Source organism: Rhineura floridana, chromosome 3, assembly GCF_030035675.1.
Source record: "Rhineura floridana isolate rRhiFlo1 chromosome 3, rRhiFlo1.hap2, whole genome shotgun sequence".
NCBI lineage: Eukaryota > Metazoa > Chordata > Lepidosauria > Squamata > Rhineuridae > Rhineura > Rhineura floridana.
Window position 1 is genome coordinate 125,269,992 of NC_084482.1, and position 21,960 is coordinate 125,291,951.

At 41.0% G+C, this 21,960-nt stretch overlaps 1 protein-coding gene across 3 annotated transcripts in view; it reads left to right on the forward strand.

Annotated features, from left to right (window-relative positions):
* The window catches only part of RBM6 (RNA binding motif protein 6), a 93,085-nt gene that overhangs the window by 20,134 nt on the left and 50,991 nt on the right, over window positions 1-21,960 (forward strand). For all 3 annotated transcript variants that reach the window (XM_061617783.1, XM_061617785.1, XM_061617784.1), the window contains exon 6: window positions 5,541-5,614. In XM_061617783.1, the coding sequence (XP_061473767.1) occupies window positions 5,541-5,614 (74 nt within the window). The remainder of the gene's footprint in view (window positions 1-5,540; window positions 5,615-21,960) is intronic.

Here is a 21,960-nt window from a genome sequence, read left to right on the forward strand (position 1 = left end):
AATATCCATGAGATTGTTTCTTTTTCATGGTGACAGAAATATAATTTGGGAGTTCTGAATGTGGTGTGCTGTGGGAGCCATTTCTTTATGGGTGAATCTTATGTCCTCACTAACATTAGGATGAAGTAATCTCTTTCCTCACGCTGGTATGCACTTGGCCTGTCCCATGTGATTTCTTCATCTATATGTTACCATGATACCCCAGTAAAATACCTTTCTTCACTGGTAATGAATCAGGCATGTGCCCTATATGCATGGTTGCTACCATAATTGGTTGGGTTATGTATGCAGGAATGCTTACCCACAATCCATTGCATGCATAGTTGACCCTGGACATTTTGCTGGGAGGGATGAGAGTGCAAGAGCAATTGTGTTGCAGAATCAAGAGTAGGGTTTAGAGATGAGAAATTGAGGTTAAAATCTTGCTCAGCTGTAGCGTGTTTTTAGTTTTGGGCAAGTTATTGGCATGGTTCAGATATAACAATCTTGAGCTGGTGAGCCATGGTTAATCAATCTGAAAACGAGCCTTCTGTTACCTCCTCATGACTTGCCTGGCTTCTATGCTTACCTTGGCCTGTTTAAACCACTGTTCCTTGTTTCCACCTTCACAGGAAACTGTGGTTTTACCTCTATTTACAAACTTTGTTGCACTGTTTTTTTAAAGTCACGATGAAACCACAATTTCCATTTTGGATATCATGGGAAACTGTGGTTTAAATAACCCAAGATCTAAGCACCAAAGCCAGGCATATGAGGCGAGGGACTAGACTGGAGTGTTCAGCCATGTGGCTAATTCTCTGACCAGCAAACCAGTGTCTGAACTGGATCGTTATCTCTCAATTTATTAAAAAATATTTGGAGAGTTACATATTCTGGTCATCATATGCCATTGTATGGAGACCATTTCTAGCAAACTCTATAATATGTATACCAGCCTTTGGGTCCCCAGATGTTGCTGGACTACAGTTCCCATAATTCCTGACCATTGGCCATGCTGGCTGGGGCTGATGGGAGTTGTAGTCCAGCAACATCTGGGAACCGAAAGGTTGGGAAAGGCTGATGGAGACCAACCTAAACCTTCATATATCTTACATTTTATGCAAAGTACCCTTGTGCCCATATAGCACTGATATCAGTAGTACATGAAAGGAAATGGACATGGACTGCCTTCAAGTTGATCCCAATTTATGGCTACCCTATGAATAGGGTTTTCATGGTAAGCGGTATTCAGAGTGGTTTACCATTGCCTTCCTCTGAGGCTAGTCCTCCCCAGCTGGCTAGGGCCTGCTCAGCTTGCCACAGCTGCACAAGCCAGTCCTTCCTTGGCCACAACTGCCAGCTGGGGAACAACTGGGCTCCTTGGGACTATGCAGCTTGCCCACGGCTGCACAGGTGGCAGGGCTTGTAACCCCTGAGCCACTCACTGTGGGGGTGATCTTTAGCTGGCCCTTGACACCCAGGAGACACAAGCAGGGATTTGAACTCACAGACTCTAGACTCCCAGCCAGGCTCTCCTCCCCACTGTGCTATACCAGCTGCATCAGTAGTACATATGTGCTTATAAAAGTGTATAGGTTTACAGTCACTGTTCAAATTCATAGTGGAAGTTGATAGTTAACATAACACTTTCTTACTGATTCCAGTTTAGATAAGTTTAAAAAAATAAAAATAGATAGCCAGTATAGGGTGTGTGTTTGGGGGAGAAAATCAGATCGGGAATATGTGGGGAATGTGTCTTTAACCCTAGCTCCCTGCCATGATCCCAAACATTTATATGAAACCATTGGGAGATTCGGAGCGAGGAACCATTTCTCTGTTGCCTGTGAGTCGTGTGTCTGTGAGTCAAGTGATTGTGCATGACCTAGACGGTGTCTTCTAAATGTAGTGATGGGTGGATGAGGGCCAATAATCTGAAACTGAAGCCTAACACAATGGAGACACTGTAGTTAGGTAGTTCACTGATTTGGGAATCAGGGAACATGGATGGGGTTGCACTTTCCCTGAAGGGGCATGTGCAATCGGGGGAGGGGGTTCTCTTTGTCACTGGAGGCCCAAGTTGTGGCAAGGAGCACCCATAACCATCTTAGGTTGGTAACCAGTTATGACTGCTCCTGGTTGGGAATAAACTGGTTACTGTGATCCATGTGTTGGTAATCTCTAGGTTGGATTGTTGTAATGCACTCTGTGGGGTTGCCCTTAGGCTTGGTTTAAAAGTTGCTGCTAGTGGAGAATGCAGTGTCCAGGCTATGCAATAGGACCTCCTATTGCATGCCCATAACACTGATGCTGAAGAACTGCACTGGCTGCTGATTAGTTTCTGAGACAAGTTTAAGGTGTGCGTTGAGCTCTTCAGGGCTTTCTAGGGCTTTCTAAACCACAAGACCCAGGTACCTGAAAGACTGCCTTCTCCCATATAGACTGCCCAGATGGTTACCATCTGCTAATGGGGCCTTCCCGACTGTGCCTCAGCCTAGGGATATCTGTTTGATGGGGACTTTTCTGTTGTGGCACCTGCTTTGTGGAATGCTCTTCCTAAAGGTGGTGTGTTTCTGCCATCAACTAAAAACTTATCTGTTCATCCAGGCTTTCCCTGACTGCTAGTGTTGATTCCTGTTGCCTTTTGCTACTGTGATGTTGCTAAGGCTTACTGTTTTTATTTATTTTGTGTATTTTATATTGTGAACCACTTTGGTATTTCTGAAAAACAAAAAAAGGGGCATAAAATCCTATTAATAACAAATTAATAAATATGTTTAAAGGGCTGCAAAGTCCAAATGGGCAGTGCAGATAAACAGTGAAAGGTTTGGGGGAATTGGCATCTGCATTGTGCTCTGAATAACTCAGAAGTCTGCTGGGGGTGCTGCTTGGATTGTGCTGGATTTGTATGGCAGAGACCCAGCATGAAAATCTCTGCTTGGTCACAAAGCTCATCAAGTGGCCTTGACCAAGTCAGCTTCTCTCAGCCTAACATATCTTTCAAGAGTTGCTAGGATAAACGAAAACTATTCCAGTATTGCACCATATAAATGCCTTCAGCATACATGAAAATATGAACCTGTTAAAATCACATGCAATATAACCTAGTCACACTTCCTGACTTTGTCTGAGGTGAGGGCCTCCTGCAGATACCATCTTATTAGGAGGTCCTTTCCGCACAACATAGAAGTGGGCCTTTAGTGTTGTGGCACCTACCCTTTGGAATGCCCTCCCCTTAAACATTAGACAGGCACAATCTCTGTTATCTTTTCTTTTAAAGTTTTTTTAAAGTGCTTTTAATGTTTTTGTTTGCTGCCCTGGGCTGCATCTGGGAGGAAGGGCAGGATATAAATTTAATAAAATAAATAAACAGAATAAACAAAGAGTTGACCTTATTAAGGCCAGAGCGATCTCAGTACATAGAAATAAAAATAGAGTTCATGACAAAAGGCATTATATTTGAGGAGAATATGGTTAATTTCCTTATTGGTGTTCATTGTGGTTTTTCTTTCTGTTAAGACCAGCTTAGTGAAAGTATGGCACAAATTTTATTTCAGTAGGTATTTATAGTTCTGAACAACCTTTTTCCAGTTGTCTTTTCCGAATGGCAACTCTGTTGCCGTGTGTTTGTGAAGCCTGAAGGAAAAGCTGCTTCTTTGCAAGCAAGTTTCATTAGAATGGGAATTTTCTCACTATATACAGGTTGATAGACAAATGGCATGAGGTAATTTTTAGAAATTTTATTTACAATTAAGCACTATTCAGTTAAATAAAAATAAAATAAAATGTAGCTTTTGTAAAGCTGGTAAATTGCTTGCAAGGAGTTCAATAGTTCAACCTTTATTTTATTATTTATTTATTAGATTTATATCCCACCCTGCCTCCCAGTAGGAGCCCAGGGCGGCCTTCAGGTATATAATTCTTTGTGGTTATCAACATGGATATTGTTGCATCTTCTGGGATTTTTTCCTGAGAAAATAGATAAATTGGAACGATTTAACACTGTTAGCAAAACTATAAGTTACAGATGACATGGAAAGGCTGCTGAAAGTGGCGTCTGCTTTAAACATTCTAGCCCCTTTGCCCTTTAAATGTGTAGCAACAGTCATATCATAACATCATCTCAGTGTTTCCCTGCCAGCAGCAACCAATGATGTGGGATAGGGATGGATGCACAAAACATACAATGTGATGACATCACAATATGGATAAGTGTTGCTGTACATTGTGGAGCTGGGGAGAACTTGACATTTTTTGACAGCATCCCTATGTCACTTGTAAAAAGTAGTTCTGCTCCAAGTGACAAGGAAACTAAAGAATTGCAAACCAGTTTTAAGATGTTACTGCAGTGATTGCATGTCACATGAAGGCAGTATCTCCTGATAGACACAAATGTACAAGAGGTGTGTGTGTATGTTGCTTAGTTTCTGGCTTTTTAAAAACAACAAACACCTGTGCATACACCTGTTCAAGTACTTATCTCTGCTATATAAGGCCTTCTGTTGCTTTAATTTGTGAAATCTGCAATACCAGATAGGACAGAATTAGTACATAATGTTTATGGTTTATGTTTTTTTTGTGAAAAGAACTGAAGCATCTGAGTAGATGAAGCAGTCAACACACAATGTTCTCTTTTTGTTTTGTTATGAATTATACCAATGCAAACCAGTTCTTGCAGTTTCAGCCTTGGAAACTTTGCACACCCTGCTTAAAGTGGCACATCTTCCCCTGAGTAAGCCTTGGTTTTAATTTAGATGGTTATGAATCCTTGATAATTTTGAGGTAAGGACCTTTTTATGTACCCTTCTGACCTCTGTTTCAGGCAGATGGGTGCATCCCTTCTTGAAATAGCTTTCATCGCTAGAAAATATTCTCTTCCTCAATGAAATACAGTTAACTAAAGAGATTGACGAATGACTTCAGCAATAATTGCTTGTCCTTTAACCTGGACTACTTGTGAAGAAAGGAATAACAACATTTTAGGATACTTTTGTTAATATTCTTTAGTGTCCTGGAACTGCATTAACTCAGTTTAAAAATCAAAATCAAAACATTTTAAAAAAATTGTTCTTATTCTTCACTTGGGGTGAAAAATTCTGAGACTAATACTACTCTAACTACAGTTTTAAAAAAAGCATGTTGGCTTCTTGGTTCCACAAGGGTTTAAATATTGCTCTTGAAATCAGATTCTGGACTTGTGAAAGGGATATGACGTTACTTTAATAACTGTAGCCTGGGGTGTTCAGTATCTCCTTAATTTCTAGGAGAATGAGCTCATTACACCATTGTTGGTCTTTTTAATGGAAACCCAAATTGCCTACTATATTATATAAATTCGGGAGGAGTAAAGAGGATTATGGGCTTGTGGTCATGCAGTACCAAACCAAAACTTGAGTTTAACCCCAGTTATAAAGAGCATCAACTGTTGCCATTATTTTGTTTTGTGGGGACCATAGGGTTGGTGGTAGCTGGGTGTGTGCTGAAGGGAAGGGGGAATTGGGTACTGAAATTGTGGCTTTCTGGCACTAACGCAAATCCCGTCTGTATTTAAATGCTGTCCCCAGGTTACGACTATGGCTATATCTGCGTGGAGTTTTCCCTCTTGGAAGAGGCCATCGCCTGCATGGAAGCCAACCAGGTTGCTTTACACTTCGGTCGAAAATGCTGCTAGAAGAATATTTTTGTGGGGAGGGTGGACTCCTAGTGACTTAAAAAGTTCAAAGGAAGGCTTTCTATTCCAAAATGTGCAACATAACAGCTAATATGCTGATGTATTGCAGAAATCCAGAGAGGCTTAACGTTCCACTGAAAGAGCTTATGTTTTTTCTGAATAGTCTGCCTCTCAGGTTGTGCATGCTTTGCAGGCTTGATAGATTCCAAGTGTGGTAGTTAAAGAAAGGTTTCCAGTTCTGGTGGCTGTCCTTGTGAGTTTGTATATGGTGGATTTCAAGTGACGGGAGCTAAGTTGCTAATCTCAGATGTTTCACTTTCTTGACTGTGTACAGTAAAATGAAAATCTGTACTTCGTCTAAGCAAAACAGTTCTATTTGCACAGACTTGCACACACCCCTCTTCTTGTGTTCATGGGCTAGACCACTAATATGCAGCTCTGAGTGGGAAAACCCTGTTTGCATGTCTAATTTGTCCATGTGCTTTCATCTGGTGGGGTATGTCTGGGGCTTTGTTGTCTATTTCCTTTTTTATTTGTATTGCCCTTATGCAAGGTGGAGCTGCATAAGAGAGGTTTGGCCTGTTACAGCTGCACCTGGTTAATCTGAAATGTCTTCACATATTCTTATAAAGAGAAAGTTGCTCATATAACTCAAAATTATAGCTTTGGCTAGGTTTTGTTTAATACTGTTATTAATAAAATGACAAATTATAGCAGATAACGGATCTTACACTAATATGTTTAAAATTTCTGAGCCAAAAGTAGGCCCCATGTTTTCCCCACATTTTAGAAATTGATCAAATCTTCAACTATTTTTGCATAGTAAATCAATGCATATTGTTAGTCAGTCCTTCATATCCAGTTTGAGATCTGACTTCCAGTTTTTGGCTATTATAAGTCTTGGTTAATATTTCTTCCCAAAATCATGAGAGCTGGAAACTCTGTGTCCTTAGCATCAATCTGCTGATTAGGAGTAGTAAGTGTGATTACTTACACAGTAATTTGATGCTAAGTGTGATTACTTACACAATAATCTGAAAGATGAAATGTTGGACTTTCCCCCATAACTCTGTTTTATGACATGACCATCAACCAGCTCTTCTGATGCCTGCATCTCCAGCATCTGTCAGATACATCGCAGCTCTCTGTTTAAGCCTGATTACAACTAGGAGTATGAATGTTCCACCCTTCTTAAAAATAAGCTTAATCACCTAGAGAAGAAGCATAACATACATAAGCTCTATAACACTAGGAAAAAATGGGGCTTCTTGTTACATGTTAACTCTTTCAGATTTTCTATGAATTCTCAATCATTTCAAATCTTGCATTCAGTATGAATTCCTTACACCCTTACAAGCATTTCATAGCTGCTCCTCCAATAATAAGAATAGTCTGCAGCTTTATTCTGTGCTGTACCTAGGTTTTTTTGTATAGGCTCATTCATTCTTCTCTTTGCATTTATGCCATTATATAGTCCGTCCTATTCAGGACAGACAAAAGAAAGTAGTTCTTCACACAGCACATAATTAAAGTATGGAATTCACTACCACGAGAGGTATGATGGCCGTCAACTTGGATGGCTCTAAAAGAGGATTAGATAAATGCAAGGAGGATAAAGCTGTCAGTGGTTACTTACTAATCATGATGGCTGTGTCTACCTCCACTGTCTGATGCAGTATGACTCTGAATACCAGTTGCTGGGAATGTGTGGAATGTGCTGTTGTGCTCATGTCCTGCTTCCAGGCTCCTCAAAGGCATCTGGTTGGCCTCCATGAGAACAGGCTATTGAATTAGATGGCCTGATCCAGCAGGCTGCCTTTAGGTTCTTATACTATGCGAAAGATTAAACAAGAATGTAAATCCAATTTTGTAATTTTAGAATTAAAAAATAATGTTAAAAAACGATACAGCATTCCTCCTCCAGTAGGTTAAAGTCTGCTCAAAAGAAAGGCATTGGAAGTATTCCCAAAAATCATCAGGCTTGGATAAAGTTATGATACTCTCAGCCTCAAACATCTGTGAGAATACTAGAATAATGGAACTTTCCTCTTCAGTTTCCCCCTATCAGATATTCTGTTTCACTACTGGGAAACAGATGTCCTAATATCTGTTTTCCTTATTTGCCAACTATTCAGGCCCATGGGTTGTAGAGTACTCTGATTCTGTGTTCAATATGATTGATACTTAGCACAGTGTTTCCAACCAAAACTCGTATGTCTCTTCCACCCTCTGACCTGGAAGCGGTTTCCATGTTGTCTCTCTTTCACTCCCACACTCTCTCCTCTCACTTATGCTGCAAAAACTTCAGATGTTACTTCCAGTAGCTAGACAGCTGCTTACCAGCTTCCCACAGTCTACCATTTCTGATTTGGTGTGGAGCCCTGCATTAATCTGAGCAGTGGCTCCTGTTTACATATGGCTCAGGCTTTATGCTTCAAAAATAGCAGTCTAGATCAATTCTGAGAAGACGGTTTGGTTTACTAATGTAATACTATTCAACTGTGGGCAAGAGGTTCAAGTTTTTCTAGTTAAGACATTGATTTTTTGGTACTAATATGGCCTAACTAAGTTATTACAAAAGTAATATGTATAGATCTCAGTCCAATAGTCTAGCACTAATATAAATTAGAACAATAGCTATTTTATTCCATTTTTTTCTTTTGCCTCTAAGCAAGCTCTCAAGACAGCCATGCTGGATCATGCCAGTGGCCACCTAGTCTAGCTTCCTGCTCTCACAGTTGCCAGCCAGATGCCTATGGGAAACCCACAAGCAGTACCTTACTGCAACAACTCTCTTGGCATCCATCCCTTTTCTAGGAAGTAATACTCAGTCAGAGAAGTGAGAAAAAAAGCACTGGTGCAGTGTTTTCTGTCAAATATAACTCAAGGGCATATTGCAGAGTCCCTTTCCTTCATTTGGACCAATATTTGATTTATAATGTTTGGATCTTTTCTGACTCATGATTAACCAGGTCCAGCTTCTACCTGTTCATTGACTGTAGAGTGTGTGTGTGTTCTCTAAATCAGGGCTGAATTTTTCTTTGATGTATTGCACATAAAGATTCCCTCCCCAAAAAAGCTACTTTCCTTTTTGTAGGAAGTATGCCTAATGTACTGTCTTCTGCCAATTTGGACTTCTGTAGGCAAACCAGTTAATTTTTTTGTAAATGCACTACAGAATTTTAGAAACTTATTCATGTAACAGAAAAAAGTGAAATGTATGCAGTATCTGGCCACAGTGACAAAGGCATCCATGCAGTAGAGCAGGGACTACTCAGCGGGATCTACTGATGGTGAAACTCACAGGATTACCTTTGTCCTTGTCCTCAGAGGGATTTATTTTACGTTTCAGGCTGTTGTGTCGCTACGAGCACATCACCATTTAATGCAGTATGTAAAATGAGCAAAGCAAGCCATAATTGGTGTTTGTGCCTTTTACATTAGAATGCATCTCCTGTTCCAACTGAATTCATTGAGCACCCCCTGTGTGCTGTTATTTGTAAGGTCTTGGTACCATGGCTTGTCATTGGTAGCCTATTGTCAGTCGTCATGTCATTTGTGTTTTGAAATCACTTCCCCTATTAGTATGTTGCTGCTAAGCACTTAGAGAGACACTATCTCTTCAGTTAGGGATGAGGTGCAGAAAGTAACTTGAATATTTTATATTTGGCTTGCATTGCCTTCAGACACTAAGCTGAATGTTTATATCACCACCAAAATGATTTCAGCTTTAATGATCTAGCTAGCTCATTTGTCCCTTCCCCAAATAACAGTTATGAAAGGGGAAGAATTAATATAGCATTTCTTCTTCATAGAAAATTGGTATGACTGAGTACTCACGAAAGAATTCAATTATTTCACAAGGTTCCTTCATTTTGAGGAAATAATTTACCTCCCTGTGTGGAATGGAGGAAGCAACCAGTAATAATTTTTAAAATCTTAGCTGGCCAGGGTAATGCTTCCAGCAGTGCTTTCTCTTGGTTCCTGTTTTAAAATTCCAGTGTGTGTCATTTATCTTAAGCATAGATTACCTGTGACTGATGAAAACCGAAGAGTATTTCTAATACATGCTTACATGCATGGTGTTAGAGGATGTGCTGTTTAATATAGTTCCTGATGTGGACTCTAGTGATACTGTTGCCAGAGTTGATGAAGGTACAGAGACGCAATGGTGTGTTACATGGTTTATATTCCTTGTCTGATTTGGGTGATCCACATCAAGTTAGCTAGAGCCCTCTTAATACAAGGGATAGAAATTCGGTAAGGCAAATTGATAATAGAATTCAGTTTGCCACAGCAGTGAAGTAACTGTAAGCAAAGGCAGGCCTTCCTCTTACCATTTTCTGAATGATGGATAAATCATTAGGATGAGTTGGATGGCTTTTAATGAAGAGTTCTAGAGAACCATATTCTCTTATCTTTCCTATGAGGCCTGGTTAATATTAAGCTTTAAACCATTTACAAGAGAGATTCTCAACTATGGTCTGTCAACCACTGATGGTCTGCAAACAGTTTAAGTCAATTAAAAGTGTTGACTTATGAATGGCCATTATGAGATGTTTGACCATTTGTGACATAAAGGGAAGATAACTTTACTGGGAGACACGGCAGGGAAAGTGAGTGGCTGCAACTCCTGAAATTTTGGTTTTTTACTTGTTCTATGCATTCTGTGGGTTGTATCCAGTGATGGCTTTGTACTAGCAGAAAGCGCATGGTGGGGCACATGATTTTAATCAATCCACTCTGCCAACTGCAGCCTCAGGCCTCTAAGGTTGGGGGGGGGGAACTTCCTGGAAAACTTATGGATATAGTATGGAGGGCTGCCATAGGTAGGGGGAATGCTAAAAATCTAATTTTTGCATGTGCAGAAGCACTTTCCACTAGCACAAAGGCACTATAGGATACAACCCAGCATCTTTTTTCAGTAAATCATATATCTTTGGTGCATCTGTGATCCAGAACTGGGCATTAATTTAGGTCTCTGGAATTTATGGTACTTCGGCGAAAACAGAAATATCTAGTTGCTTCTGCAGTTAATTTTGTTTGTGTGTTTGTAAGATGCAACATGAAGCGCTTGGCAGTTGTGTGTATGGTTAATCCCATTGAGAACTTCTTAGTGCAGCCAATTCCTGCTCAAAGGGGCATGTTGGGTCACCTGATGTCATGGTGTCCTCTGATGATTGACAGGTGGCCAGTCCCACCACCTGTCGAAATGATCTGCAGGTGGTGGGAGCTCAGGATACATCCCTTTGGCTGGATTCTGTTCCCTGCCCCGTCTTACACTATCTGTATTGGCTACTTTACAGGCGCTGCCTCATTTTATGCACCCCTTGACATCGTCTGAAGCTGTCTCATTCTTCCATCACATCAGAGTTCCTTACTTCCTGTTTGTTCCTTCCCCAGTGACGTTTAGGATGCTCCTCTGAGATAACTGTGGTAAAAATTGAAGCAGAGCAGCCTTTGTTCTGAACTAGTTAATCCGCAACAGGTTTGTCTCTGGCTCCAATAATCATAGGCTCTGGCTCACTCAGCACCAGCATGCTCCCCCTTCCCCCAAAACAGATTTACTCTAGAGGCAATGTGGCCCTCAACAAGAAAAGGGGAGCATATTCCTGTTTGTTTCTGGGCTCAGTTCATGTTGCTGGTATTAACTAAATTCCTTAAGGGCCTCAGACCAGGATATTCCAAGAGTCATATTCTCCTGTATGAACCTGCATGAGTGTTAAAGCCACTGTGGGAAGCCCTTGTCTGTGAATCATTGCTGTCAGAGATATATTAGGTGGGCAGTAGAGACAGGACCTTCTTACTCATATTGCCTAGATCTGGAATGCTGTCCCTTGGGGAAAGCACCAGGCTCCTGCTCTGCTTCCATCCAGGTACACAGCTAAGGCCTCTTTGTTCCAGAAAGCTTTTAATCTTTGACATCTGTGCCCTATTAATGTGGTTACTTGTGTCCTTTTATTTTTTGTGATTTTATGGTTTTAAAGCTGTATTTTGACAGTGTTGAATATGGCACCTCAGAAAAACAGAATATAAATATAGTGAAAATTTTAAATGTCATAGAAATGCCTGAGAAATACGAATATTCTAAGCCAGACAGCGTTAACATAATTGCACCCCAAAAACGGTTGCCTTTTGCTTTCATCTGTATGTAAATATTTGGTGATTATATCTTTACATAATTGGATGTTGTGTGTAGGCAATATTGTGTTGCATATTTTTCCTCTGCGCAAAGGGGAAGACTTTGGGTAACCAAAATGTTACAATAGTTCTTGCCATATAGTTTTTATATTACTATCTTCTCTAGTCACTTCTGCTGTTCTTTCTGCTGTATTTTTTGGTAAAGCAATATATCCTTTCAGTATAGGATCACACTGAGATTACACTAAAAAGGTAACATCGCTTAACTGTTGTGATATTTGGAAAATATGTCCATCTGATACTGTGAGAGAGCGAGGCTACTGTCATAGGAAGCAATAGAACAATACACTTTCAAGGTAGTTTGCTTCTTCTGTGCCAGATATAAATCCACACCTTCTGGAGTTTCTTTCAGTTTTCCTGGTCTTTTCCTATTCACATGCAGTGAGGCTTCATGGAGTTGTATGTGCCACTTTCCTATTGAGATTCTCTAGTGGGAGGTGGGTAAAAAGGCAACCAAACTGGTCACATCACGCCTAAAGCTAAACCATGGTTTTTTGAGCAAAGAAGGATCAATCTCACACAAGCAAATAACTGCAACTGTTTTGCTGATAATGGTTTCATTTTCTAATTGCTCTTTCCTCTGCAGCGAACTGAGCATGTGGGGCGGGGGACATCAGAATAAACCATAATTAAGCTAGAATGATAGTTGTACTCAGACTATACTCACTGAAATTAACGGATATAACTACCTTGGGTCCAGTAGTTTCAGTGAGCCTCTACTCTTGAGCAGAACTTAGTTGAATATAACCCACACTTAAGCTGAACAAACTATAGCTTAGCATTATATGAGAACCAGGTTAATGAGTTAGCTTTGTATGGTACATGTTGTAAGCTTGATGCCATAATCCTCAACTATCACATAGTGAGATGAGTTCTGTTGTATATTTGGTGTTGGTTCCACATAGATAAAGGCATACAATTGGTGAGAGACGTAGCTACCTCATACTTTAAACCCCTTCCTTGGGTGACTTTAGAAAGCTTTGCAAAACCTTCCTACTTCAGTGTGCTTGCAATAACTTGACGAGACTAGTTCTGCATTTGTTGTACTGTATGTAGGATGCTATGTTACTTGATTCTTATAATGTGTACATAAACTTTTCATTCAGAAAAAGTAGGTGCTAAATCTTTTAAGGAAAGTATTGTTGTAAGCTCACAGTTCCATAAAGAACTTTGCAGAAGCAAATTGGAGTGTTGTTGCATGCTCTGCATTGTTGCTTAATTGGATTTTTTTCTGATAGGTTACTTGGGCTGATCAGATGGGTAGATCTCTCTAGTACTCAGGTTATAGAATGGGTGGCAGTGCTGACTGAGCAAAAAACGATGGAAGGCTCTTCACACAACTGCCAACTGGAATTTTCAGGAGGGGTCCTGTTGAAGCCCCTCAATCCAAGCAGTAAGGTTAGTTGGGGGATGAAGCAGATCTACTTCTCTTGTAGCTCTGTCACGTAGAAACACTTGCCCATCCAAGTTTATTTTTAAAAGCCTGCAATTAAATTGATTTTAAATAGTCTTAAGGATTTATGTATTGACAATTATTTTTAGAATAAGAGGTTAATCATTATAAATAGTTTTGTTTGCTATGTAGCGGGGGGGCTAGCCTATGGGCCATTTTTGGCCTCTCAGGAGATTTTTTTGTGGCCCCATGATGGTTGTAAATTAAAAATTCTAAACACAATGCCATGATTTCGTGGGGTTTTCTTTGCTTTTCCAGGGTGCTCTTTGTGGTTTTTGCCCTGCCCTAAAGTTGTAAGCAGCAGCACTGCACCTGTATAAGATCACTTCGGCAGTGCTTGGAGACCTTCATTTGAAGCTCTTCCTGTTCCCGATCTCCTGATCATCCAGTACGCAGCAGCAGGAAGGAGGGAAGATTTTTTGGTTTCTTGGGTGCTTCCCGGAAGAGGAAAGATGCTGGGAGGATAGAGTTTTCCAGCAGCATTGGTGGTGGCGGTGGTGGTGGTGGTGGGGCACCTCCAAAACATCACACTATGAAAGACAGTGTTTCTTCCCACCTCAGCACCATGGGGAGAACAATCTGTGAAAAGCAAAAGGCAGCACATTTCTCAGCCTCTCATCGTCCCCAGTTGCAGCACTGTGTTGGGGGAAGAGTGGAGGCACTACGTTTTATTACTCACAGATCATTCTGTGAAGAGCAAAATGCACAATTTTCACTCCTCCATCACAATGCTATGATTTGGGAGGGGGAAGCTATCTCTGCTTCTCTGAAACATTGTTTCAGCATTTCAAAGTGCGACTGTGTGTGAGGGAGAGTATGCTATGTACTTGTATGGTGCTGAGTATGTTCTGGATGTGTGTAGTGTGTGCATACATAAATGTACATTGACCATGTCCATCACTGGCATGTGGCCCATGGAGGGGTAGCTTACGTCAGTGTGGCCATCACACCAAAAAAGAGTAAGAACCTGATTTATAGGTCCCTTATGAAGGTCTCCAAGCACTGCAAAAGTGATCTTTATACACAACCCAGTAAACTTCTCAAAACCATGTAGTTTTTCAGTTGGTGCACCAAACCTAGCAAAGGTAGGTGGCACAGACAAGAAATGGGAGTGTGTGGGGGGGGTGTCAGTTATTTACTTACTTTATTTCTTTTCTATTTAAAGTTATTTCTGAACCATGTAAAGACCTCTAACTGGTGTACAAAAATACAAACATAAAAACAGTATCATAAAAACAGAGATGAAATGAGGACTCTAATAATAGCGGGGCCAAATCTTACGGATCAAGGAAATCTTGGGCAAAAAGATATGCCTTTACAAAATGTCTAAAGCAACTGATGGATGGTGCTTCATGTATGGCAGAAGGAAGGACATTCCAGGGTACAGGACAATAGTGGAAAGCCTGTGTTTGGGTCACATGTTAAATAGCATTGAGGACAAAGGAGTGCTGTGTGTCACTTCACAGCAGAACTGCTAGGAGGTGGACACACAATTCCCCAATGCTGTTCTCTGAACCTGTTCCCCAAGGTAGGAGTGGGTGCCACCAGCTGTCAATTCAGGAGAAAGTCTAGGAGGACACCCTACTCAGTGCTATCAAAAGCCACTGAAAGATCAAGCAAGAGCAACAGAGTTGTGCTCCCCCTGTCTCTCTCCCATAGCCATTCATCTATCAGGGTTACCAAGGCCAATTCTGTCCCCAAACCAGGCCTGATCCCAGATTGAAATGCATCAAGATTATCTGTTTCTTCCACGAGGGCCTGTACCTGGGCCACCACTACAATCTTGCCCTCAAAAAGCTGTAGTTGCCAAGTACTTTACTCCCCCCAGGCTATTTCTGAGGGAGGGGGGTAGTTGTCAAGTACCTCAGGGTCCAAGGAAGGCTTTTTAGAAGCAGCCACACTACTGCCTCTTTCAAGGTATCCCTCACACAAAGACAAATGAATTATTCCCTAGATAAGCACCCCTTCCTAGCTCAAATAAGCCATGATAGGTAAGGGTCGAGAGACCATGTTTTGGGCCAAGCTGCTACAAGCACCTTGCCCACATCATCAGATTTCATCAACTGAAACCGAACCCCCCCAAATGGGCAAAGTTTATCAGACACTCACCTGGCTTTGTAATAACAGCAGCATTCAACTCACCATGGAGTTAATTTCCAAAGCATATCAGGTGGTCAGATTAAATCAAATTAAAATCTCAGTTCAGTACCATTAAATAATGCTGAGCCTTTGGATTAAAAATTAATCCCTGTTTGCTGTGTTGTGGTTGAATATTCAACTGTATCTTACTGTTATATACATATGTATGCACCCACCCACCCAAATGTAACATCTTGCATAGCAGACTAGGATATTGCTTGCTGTGTACCTCTTATTAATTATATCGTTTATGGTTTTGCTTTATGCTACTCTAATCAGGGCTGTGGAGTCGGTACGCCAGACCTTCGACTCCGACTCCTCAATTTTTCTACTCTCCAACTCCTTCATAAATGGCAAATGTATATTAACTAGTAATAACAAATTTACTGTAGTAAAATGGTAGCACAAGGCATTTCATCACCATCATGTGAATCGAGAGCTTGGAAAAGTTACTTTTTTGAACAACAACTCCCATGAGCCCAATCCCTGGGGCTGATGGAAGTTGTAGTTTAAAAAAGTAACTTTTCCAAGAACAACTCCCACGAGCCCAATCCCTGGGGCTGATGGGAGTTGTAGTTTTAAAAAGTAACTTTTCCAAGCTCTGGATTCACGTGGTGGTGATGAAATGCCTTTTGCTACCATTTTACTACAGTAAATTTGTTATTATTAGTTAATATACATTTGCCGTTTATGAAGGAGTCAGAATCGGAGTCGGAGTCAGTCCATTTCTACCGACTCAGACTCCACCCAGAATCGCTTACGACTCCGACTCCACAGCCTTGGCTCCAATGATTATTTTTATACCCATCTATCAACTAGGTAATGTGACTATATTTTTAATGTTTTCTTGAAATGACAAACACCATTTGGGCTTTAGAAAGTGGCTGTGCTTTAACTAATTTGCAGTGGGAAGGAATTTTCCCCTAGCATACGAATGATTCAGGTGACTTGAATTTTCTGATACCTTCTCTTCCCCTGTAATATGTGACATTAGGGTGCATGCTTCGAAACCTTGTCCTAAAGTTGTCCTGTGGTATAGCTTGGTTGGACAGGCTGTCTGCACTTGGCACATGCTTAAAAAGTAGCTAATCTGTTGGAGGGGTAATCTGGAGGATTCTTGTACCTCCTTTAAAGGGAGCTGGACTAATGACCACATTTATTCCAGGGTAACAGCTGTGTGTGTCATCCTACTACTGGCAGTGACTTAAGGAAGTCCCATCATATTGGTAGTTGCATTGTGAATCTTGTTTTTTCTTCAGTAAGAGTGCAAAAGCCAAGTAATATCACTGACCAGTGAATGTTGGGTTGCAGGCCAATCATCATTTGCTCACTATCTTATACTAGCATGTTAGCTTCACCTGATAGCTCAATAAACATAGATGGATTAGGTGTTTGTATACTGTGAAATGTCAGCATGGCTTCTAGCATAAAGCTTTCTTCACTTCAGGAAGAAACCATTTTTCTTGAGTCAGTGGTCATATATATGAAGGCTGTTACCCTCCGCTGGCCCATTCATCCGAGGACTCTCATTGATAACTTTCCCTGCCTTAAAGAAGTAGAAACTATGCATGGAGCTTTCATAATGTTTAGCACAGGGCCCTGTTATGATAACTGAATGTATAGTTGCTTACCTCCAGCCAAAAAAAGCCCACTGCAGTAAAGCAGAAAAATAGCCTTGTGCACAGCCCCTCGTGTGCCAACTGATAGTAAAGAAGTATTGTGCATGGGGCTCTTTTTGTCTTCCTTAAAGGAACTAGTAGCTCTTGAACAGAGAATAATATTATTGTAGATCTGCTGTTGAGACAGGTTGTAGCTTTAATGATGATTAAGCTCTTACATGAAAAAAACTACTTTCTGGCATTTCACATATAGGTTGGAACATTCTTATTTATATCCCATCATTTCACTTGGCATGACACTTGTAGCTCAAGTGTGGAGAACCTTTGACCCTTCAGATGTTGCTGAATTACAGCACCTATTATCCTTGGCCATTGGCCATCCTTGCTGGAGCAGAAGGGAGATAGTTGTAGTTTAGCAACAATTTGGAAGGCCAGAGTTTCCCACACCTGATGTAGGTTGTCAGTTTGACGTCTTAAGATCTGTGATTCCAAATCAGTAAGCATCCAGTGCCATAGGAGAATGCGTGTTCGTTAGAAAATATTGGGAAGAGCAAGGACTTGGAGGATGGAGACATTCCAGTTTTTCATAGATCACTTTTATTTTGTATTGGGCATTCATGGTGAAGAGTTCCTTGGTATCTTTTTTGCCTGATTATGCTGGTCTGCATTCATTGAATAGTATTACTCCTCCCTCCAGTCTTGATAGGCAGGGCTTCAATTCTTGCATGTCCTCTTCCAGGGGAGGAGTCATCCTATTTTCCAGGTCACTTCCCTGTCTAAAGCAGTTAGGTTAGGGCTTTTTGTGTCTCTTTTTCCTAACACTTTTCAGTACGTGAAGTGTTAATTGGTTTTGTTGGAGTTCATCTCTTTCTTCCTCTTCCTACACTCCCACAAAAAAAAATAACATTTTTTATTACATGATCTAATGTTGTTAGAAGAGCCCTGGCAGATTACCCATTGCACTATTGTGCTGTTTTGTATCATAATTTGGAAGGCACCGCACAAGGTGTCTTTCTGTCAACATTTTCTGTACTTCCTCTGCTGGAGAAACAGAAATTAACATTTTCAGTAGCTGTAACAGCTCATATACAACCATCTTGCTTTGACTCTCATTTTGTGGTTAGACTCCTCCAAATTAGTGTGCATTAAAGTGCCTGATAAACTCTTTAGAATTTGGAAGAAGGAAAAGCTCAATCTGGTGGCAATGTGTGTGATGCAAACACAGCTAGCAAAATAACTGAAGAAAAAGTTTGCTGCTGCTGATCATTGTGTGTCTCTCGGATGTGAATTGGCTGTAGTCAAGGGTTGTTTGGGTTGTGAGCAGTCCAGTGGATCTTGGTTTTTGCATTTTATTTAACCATACCAGTAGATTAATTAAAATCATGGCTCAAAGTGGCAGCAACCTACATGACAGCCATCCATGACCGAAAGTGTGCCTTACAGAAGCTACTCTCTGGTTTGACCATATTACAGAAAAGAGCTTGCAGGGTCATATCCAGATTATCCATTGGATTCCTGACTACCAACTTTTATTCTTTTTTGCTGTAGAGGTAAGTTTGAATCAGGGCTGTGGAGTCGGAGTCGTGGAGTCGGAGTCGGGAGCAATTTTGGGTGCAGTCGGAGTTGGTAGAAATGTACCGACTCCGACTTCGACTCCTTCATAAATGGCAAATGTATATTAACTAGTAATAACAAATTTACTGTAGTAAAATGGTAGCACAAGGCATTTCATCACCATCACGTGAATCCAGAGCTTGGAAAAGTTTTTTTTAAAACTACAACTCCCACGAGCCCAATCTCTGGGGCTGATGGGAGCTGTAGTTTAAAAAAGTAACTTTTCCAAGCTCTGGATTCACGTGATGGTGATGAAATGCCTTGTGCTACCATTTTACTACAGTAAATTTGTTATTACTAGTTAATATACATTTGCCATTTATGAAGGAGTCGAAGTCGGAGAGTAGAAAAATAGAGGAGTCGGAGTCAAAGGTCTGGCGTACCGACTCCACAGCCGTGGTTTGAATGATACGGATTCATGAGCATAGAAATAATAAGATAGTATTTTATCGAATAATGAGAAGAAAGCAATATAATAAGAATTACCTCACTAACTGAGTAAATCATATCTGGGAATGAGGCAGCGGTAATGGCAGGAAGTAAAGGGCCATGTGCAACCTCCCACATGTGGCTTTTCTAGCCTTCTTCCTTCAGCAGACCAGGGTGACCTTCAAAAGCCACCCTGAAGGTCAGGATACCTTCTCAAGGATAATTCCATGAGGTGTAAAAAGCTGCTGTTGGGAATAAAAATAGTCAACCTGTCCACTGACTTCTTTGAATGCTAGCCAAAATATTTAGGTGGTATAACTCATATGTGGACGGCTTGCAGACTGCATGTGGGCCTTGGGAACCCTTCAGTGTGTCCCGTGTGGGAGCCCAAACCACCCCCACTACAAGCTTCTCCATGTAAATCACGCCCCCAAGCCAAGGGGAGGAGGAGTGTGATTGGGATGGGGAGAAGTGGGTGGGAACCGGCCTCCCAAGTAAATTGTGCTTTCCCCAGCCCATCAAACAATGGAACTGGGGATAGTGTGTAAATAAATGAGCACCATTGTGATGGGGAATGTGTATATGTGAGTGAATGAACATGATGGTATATGTATAGCTCTGTCCACTGCCACGTGGCTCCTGACTACCTAGTCACCACATCATTTCACCCACCTGTCATAAATGATTGTTCCTTAAAGCAACAAAATGTGGTTCTTGGAGAGAAGTAGCATGCCTTTATGCTTGTGGGGATTATTAGTACTTCTGCTGATAATAATAATACTAATGTCCTCCCATTTCGTACTTGGAAAGTACAGAAAGTGGCTTCCAAAAAGTTTTAAATATGCAATAAAATAAAGGTGCAATGTAAAATCTTAAAACAATAAAGGATAGAGTTTAAAAACAGCATCTGGATTAAAAGCCAGAGAGAGCAAACTGGAAGACTAAATCAAACAGTAAAAGCACACTGAAATCAAAAGTCTTCAGAAACCTTGAAAATGTGTGGGCAATGTATGGCCTTAGAAGTCAACGAGGGACTGTGTCAAAGTTCCAGGTGTTCGTGCTTCAGTGCTCTGCGTAGTTCATTTTCATTTTGTCACAAGCTGAATAAACTATAGAAGCTATACACTACATACGATTTTGCATAATTTGTTTGCATCCCAGAATAAGATACGTAAAACTATCCAGTGAAATCCAGTTTTGGCTTTAAAAATTAGCAAAACTCGTTGGGTTGGATCTAGACTTGCCCTTCCACAAATGAAAAGGCTTCTTCTGTTTGTAGAAGAACCACATTCCAACAGAGGGGCCCATTGGAGAAAAGGGGAGCAAAGGAAGTGATATTTGCCAAGTCCCTTTGTGCTTTCACATTGTTCTAGAGCAGCCTTTCCCAACCAGTGTGCCTTCAGATGCTATTGGACCACAACTCCCATCAGCCTCAGCCAGCATTGCCAATGGTCAGGAAAGATGGAGTTGTGGTCCAACAACATCTGGAGGCACACTGGTTGGGAAGGCTGTTCTAGAGGGTCTTACAACTTTCCCAAGCAACTTTTCAGGGGTATAGGGAGAATCAGTCTAAATTGCCTCCCTATAACAGGAGAGCCCTATGGGTGGAGTTCAGCCCACATGCATTTGTTCATTTATTATTTATATGGCTACCCAATAATGTATATTTCTGGGATAGTCTGGATCCAATCCATAGTTGGCCAATAAATTACATTTTTACTTTTTTGTCTCATGCTATGAGATCAACACATAAACAATTTAACAGATATTAGAGATCAGCAGCTGCACATAAGGAAGATATTATGTATATATCTTCCTTATATATAATTTACAACAATTAAAAATATTAAAAACAAGTATACAAATTTAAACCATTAAAAGCCATAAAAACCGATAAGTAAGTTAAAAACACATGTTATTCAAATGCTGATAAAATACCTGGGAGAAGAGGAAAGTCTGGACCCGGCGCCGGAAAGATAAGAGGGTTGGCGCCTGCACCTTGTCAGGGAAATCATTCTGTAATTTGGGGGCCACCACTGAGAAGGCCCTCTCCCTTGTTGCCATCCTCCGAGCTTCCCTCGGGGTAGACACCCGGAGGAGGACCTTCGATGTTGAGCTTAGTGATATTGTGAATGTAAAGGGCTCTGCATGTGGCCAAGTGAATTTGTCTGAATAGCAACAATCAAATCTTCCATGCAGTTTTTTTCTGAAAGCTCAGTAACAAACTCCCATCCTTCTCGGCCCATCATTCTTGCAAAGCGTCCTCATTATAAATTAGCCCAAACTCAAATTCTCATTAGATGTGCACTGTGGCAGTGTGGTTACTACTGTTCTAGCATTTGCTTATACTAGTAAAAAAAAATCTAAAGTGCTGCAATGGCATAGTTAATAATTGCACAAGCTGCACCTAGCCCTTTGGGAGATTTGTTGCCTACATGATTGCTAACCATGATGTGACTTCTGGCCTTGAGTGAGAAAGTGGCCCTCATGGAGACCACATCAACAATTTAGACTGGATAATGCAGCCATCTTACTCCTTCCCAACTGCTTCTGCACTGGAAAGTCTGACTGGCAGAGCAGTTATAAAAGAAGCTGTGATGAAATGCCACTAAGAGCCATAAGAAGTTGGCATCTCTCTCAGGTCAGGGTGTGTCCTTCACAAACCTGCACTTGGAAGCAGCCCCATATGAGCTCTTTAACAAGTCCACTGCCAGCTTAGGTAAGTGATTTCTACCATGCTAACAGGGAGACTCCCTCTCTCTCTTGGTAATTGGTGGAGAATTGGTCTGCCTTGATTATCTCTGAGAAATGCACATGTAATAGATGAGCGGTTTGCAAACCTTTTGTCCCATGGACCA